Source organism: Coturnix japonica, chromosome 4, assembly GCF_001577835.2.
Source record: "Coturnix japonica isolate 7356 chromosome 4, Coturnix japonica 2.1, whole genome shotgun sequence".
Taxonomy (NCBI): Eukaryota; Metazoa; Chordata; class Aves; order Galliformes; family Phasianidae; genus Coturnix; species Coturnix japonica.
The window spans coordinates 3,212,806-3,217,679 of NC_029519.1; the positions used below are offsets into that span (position 1 = coordinate 3,212,806).

At 47.2% G+C, this 4,874-nt stretch overlaps 1 protein-coding gene across 1 annotated transcript in view; it reads left to right on the top strand.

The window, feature by feature from the left end:
• Nucleotides 1–407: 407 nt before the first annotated feature.
• Nucleotides 408–4,874, top strand: part of WDR44 (WD repeat domain 44) — a 19,816-nt gene continuing 15,349 nt past the window's right edge. The window contains exons 1-2 of the mRNA XM_015860411.2: nucleotides 408–597; nucleotides 4,113–4,146. Of these exons, the coding sequence (XP_015715897.1) occupies nucleotides 521–597; nucleotides 4,113–4,146 (111 nt within the window). The 5' untranslated portion in view covers nucleotides 408–520. The remainder of the gene's footprint in view (nucleotides 598–4,112; nucleotides 4,147–4,874) is intronic.

Here is a 4,874-nt window from a genome sequence, read left to right on the forward strand (position 1 = left end):
AGACCATCCCATTGACGCTAATGCGATCAGCATGTTTGGCTGTCAGAGCAGGAGCAGTGAATAACAAGTCAGTAATGTTATGTACCACTAATTTGCCCTTATTTCAGCACGAAGAGTTTGAGATGCACACTGCTTATTTTTAAGAGGAACTGGGTGAATCAACTTGTGCTTTTCCAACCTGTCTCCTTCCTGACATCCCAGCTGGTTTGGCTGGGAAGCTGTATGATATTTTAAGGCAACAGGAAGGTGCAGCCCTACATTGTGTGCACATGAATGACGGCCGGATTAGGGCACAGCCCCACAGCGGCGCTGCCCCCTCAGCTCCTCAAGATGGCGCCCGCCATCACGCCGCTTCCTCTCCCCTCCCTCACTTCCTCCCGGCACGGGGCGGTGCCTCCTTTACTCTCGCGATACATTCCCGTCCCCCGCCTGCCCGTCCCGTCCTGCCCGGACGTGGCCGCGGCCCCGCGGCGCTGCACTGCTGGCGGCTCGGCCCAGCCCGGTGCTGCCCGGCCCCGCCATGGCCTCAGACAGCGACACCGAGGAGTTCTACGATGCGCCCGAAGATGTGCACCTGGCGGCCGCCTCCCCCGCGCCGTGAGTCTCGTGCGGCCGCCGCCCTGCCCTGCCCTGCCTCCTCCTCCCCTCCCTCGGCCCGGCCCCCCCTCGCCGTCCCGGAGCTTGTGGGGAGCTGAGAGAGCCCGGCCCCGCGTCCCCCCATCCCCACACAGCGGGTGATGGGGTGGGCTGGCATCGCCGTTATCCTGCTGGGCTGAGATGAGCCTTCATCGGGCGGGTGGGATGCGGGTCTCGGGTGGGATGCGCTGCGGTGCGATTTGGTAGCGCAGATCTCCTTTTGGTGATGGGAAGATGTGATTTTTCTGGGGCAGAAGAAGCGAGCAGGGTGCTGCCTGTTAAACAACTTCAGGTGCACTCTGTCGTATGGTTTTAATGGCGTTGCCTGGGTGTTAAGTACGATTCCGTGCAGTGAGTTCTGAACAGCATTTAATAGCACAGCTCCCTGCACCTGTTAGCTCGAAGCTGCCTCATTGTGTTGCTGCCATTAACCAAACGCGCTCCCTGTTTTTAAATGGTAATTATCTTTCTGGCTTTGTGCTCGGTGGGTTGTGTCAGCTCTGGTTTTTCACACAGTCTCAACCCAAACCTCTCCACGGTTTGACCTTGCAGGATGAGGTGCCACGTAGCTCCTTTGAAGAGCAACAAGATATGGGTTGTGGAATCCATCCTCTGGAGCTTTAATAATTGACCAAGGGTTTGTTTTAACCTGTGGCAGCGGCCATTGCATGCTTTGAACAAGGGAAAGACTGGATTTACATTCTCATGCATCCTATAGCAAAGCTGTTCCTAACTTAACTTTTTACATAGCCTGGTTAAAAATGCATCTCGGCACACAGCTCTGCAAGGTGTAGTGAGATTGAGTTAGCAGCATGTTGTTACAGAAACATGGTTATGCTCCAGCTTCTCACCTTGCCCAGGTGCTAGTGATCACCGAACCCTTCTGAGCTGTTTTAACTCGGTGACTGAAAGCAGCTGAAAACAAGGAACAGCAAAACCTCTTCAGTGAGTTAAAACAGCTGCGGCCTGAGAGGATGGAGACAGGGTAGGGTGAAGGTGTGGGATTTGTGGCTGAAAACAGAAGTGGGAAGCAGGAAACTTCCATCCTTTGATCGAAGTGAGCCATGAAATCCGTTCCAGCTCCATATCTTACCTTTTATTTCCTACAAATAATGCTGTCTGTCCAGACTTGCAAGTTTCCCCCACCCGTATTAAGTAGGGTTTGCTATGGAATAAATTAAAAGAAATTAAAACTGAAGTTCCTTTAGGTTTCTTATTGCTCTTCCGTAACCTATAAGAATGCATCACTGGCTCGGATTGATGGCATCAAATAAGGAGGTGATCTCAGAGGGCTTAGTCTGCAATAAAGGTACTGAATCTGTCATTCAGTCTGATATTCAATCTGTATTAACAACACAGAGAGAGTGTTTTCTCTGAATAAGCTTTGGGATTTCCTGAGAGCTGATTTCATATTTACATTGGTGCTTCTTGGAAGCAGGCTTGTAGAATCGCAATTGCATGGGGAAGTTTAGTAATTGCTCATATAGAAGTCCTGAATAATAAAATGACTGCACGCTTCTGTATTGCCTGTGGTGAGGCCTACATCCTTCCCTTCTGCTGCAGGACTTTTGATGTGTAACTCTGCTTTTGGTATGGTGTATGAACATCTTGCTGTTTACTAGCTCCAAAGCAACGTCTGTTTCTGTAAGCAGTTCAGGATCTTAGGAAAAGAGATATAAGTGCCAGTGTAGCCAGTCAGTGATGGCATCTGTTGTTAGTGGAGTGGGGGGGGGGGGGGGGGGGGGGGAGGCAGCATGGCAAAAAACATCCTGATTTAACCTCTGTCACCCTGTTGCCAAAAGGCTGTAACTGAAAAAAGGTCAAGGAAAAAAAAAACCTCAGCAATGATTCTAGGCAGGATCAGGAGGATGTCGGCTGGGAGAGATGAACGTGAAGTAAGGCACACTTGTTTGGATACAGGTACATGACCCACTTTATTTCTTATGAAGAAACACAGTTCACTTACTCTGTAATGAGGAGTTGCTAAATACTATTGTTTGAGTGGGTGCTGCACTAGAGCTGCTAGTGGGAGAGTGGCCTTCTTTAGGCTGATCAGTACTGGGATGAGTTCTGCAGTTAAATAACTACAGAGATCTTCAAGTGTTTACTTGACATTTCTGTTAATCAGACCTGTGTTGTGTTTATGCAGGTGAAATAGGAATTTTCTTCCCCTGTTGCCCAATCTTTGTAGGTAACTTTTAACTCCTCTATTTGTTAAACTGCTGTTACTGGTGGTGTCACATAAGGATACTGAAGTTAGAGGCATTTTACTTGAAATGTGGTCTGCAAAATCTATTACAAAACATTGTAGTGGAAATGCTAAGTCTCTGCTTGAAGCAGTGATGGAGCACCTGGTTGAAGGCAGGGCCAACCCAGTGGAGTTCAGGTGTATGTAATGTACCTGAGTGATGGAAGGGGTGAAGCCAGGATCCACCCCTTCCCAGCCATAAGGGTTGGCAGTGGAGGTGAGGGTGTCTTGCTGGAGATCCCTGCACACCTGAGGCTTTCTGAAGGTAAGTGGCTTCTTTCCTTTGCTTCTGTGCCCACAGCTGTTTGAGCAAATCCTCACTTGTTGCAGCCTGGGACCTTGCTGCTCTGCTGTCATTGCTGTGCTTTCCATCATGTTACAAATACATAATCCCATCATCCACAGAGCAATCCTGCATGAAAACAAAACTAAGTTTTTGCACTCTTCTGTGTTGTGTCAGTGAAGCATCAGAATGGGATGCTCCTTTGTTGGGTGCAGATTTTCCACAAAGCTAAGTGTTTAGGAGTTAAGGAATTTGGGAAGGGCAGCTGCATTGTTTGAACCTCTCACTGTGCATTGCTATTGAGGGAGTGATCTGCCTGCAGCAGAAGGGAGCGTGCTGGTAGCTGGCAAGTGCTGTGATAGGAAACGGTACAATCTTGTCATCAAAACAAGACTCAGTGTTTAAATAACAGCATTCTGAGAATCTTGCTGAGACCGCAAGTTCGGGATGTAGTAAAAGTTGACAGTTCACTGATTGGTTTGCATGGTGACCTGAAGAGAAGTAATTACGTGATGCCAGTCCCCTGAGATACCTCCTTGTGTAATTAGTGAGATGAGGGGTTGTCTCTGAGTGGATGCTAATGCAACTTGGCTGGATCAGAGCAGCATTACTTGTAATGGGAAATGGTCTTAAATGTGTGCTTGGAGTAACATCAGTGCGTTAGAAAATGATGATAGAAATATGGTTTCTAGATGCTGGAGCTGAGGAACTGTCAGGGATTAGAGAATCTCCAGTGGGTTTGTGTGCCATAGATAGTAGGACTCTTATCAATCATTGGTGTGCTCTGTGTAAAGGAGCAGTGTGTCAGAAGCATTCACTGCTTGTCTGGATCATTAAATATACCTCATTATAAAGAGAAGACCATCAGAAACTGCTTAATATGAAGCTTACTGTTAAGATTTCTTTCCTGGAGCCTTGCATAAATCTCTCTTCTCTTTCTAACAGGTCACCGTCAAAAGTTGGATCCTTGGTATTGAAGGTGAGTTGCTTAAAATGAATGAGATGTAAGCATTTCTCCTTACCGTGGGTGTGCTGTGGCAGTGCTGACATCTCCTTGAGGAACGGTAGGCTTTCCTTGCTGTAGGGAGCGAATGTTCTGCTTGCCTCTTTTGACATTCCAGCTTTACTTTTAAGGAACATTAATGTGTCTTGAAGCTAATTTTTATTCTAAAAATTAAATTTGCAAATAAATTGAGCTGTACTTGACTGCTAGTCAGCTGTCTTCTTTCAGGTGATTTGTGAATAGGAGGCACGTTTCCACGGGGCTTCGCTTTTTGGGTCCTGATTTATCCGAAATACTGACTTTACTCCCTTCAGCCTTCAAAATAATTAAAATCTGTGCGTGTACTTTGGGTGACGTGAAAATACAACACTATATTTAGCTGATGGAGATGGCGTTGCCACTTCCTACACAAATAATTGGTGTGCTGTATCTGTGCACAGCGCAGCTGAATGTGACACCTGTTAAGTAGGTAAGGAGTTGAATATTGTACACATACACTGATTTGGTGGTCTCCTAAAAGCCAGCAGTGATACTTGTGAGATGTTTAGGTGGAGTAGAGGAGGCTCAATAGTTTGTCCTGACAAATCAAATGCTACATTGGTCAGCACTGGTAGAAAGCAGGTGATATCTTCCTCTGCAAGTGAATCAGTCATCTTTTTACAGATACCAGCTCCTGTGGCATCTCTTGTGGAGCAGATATCTCT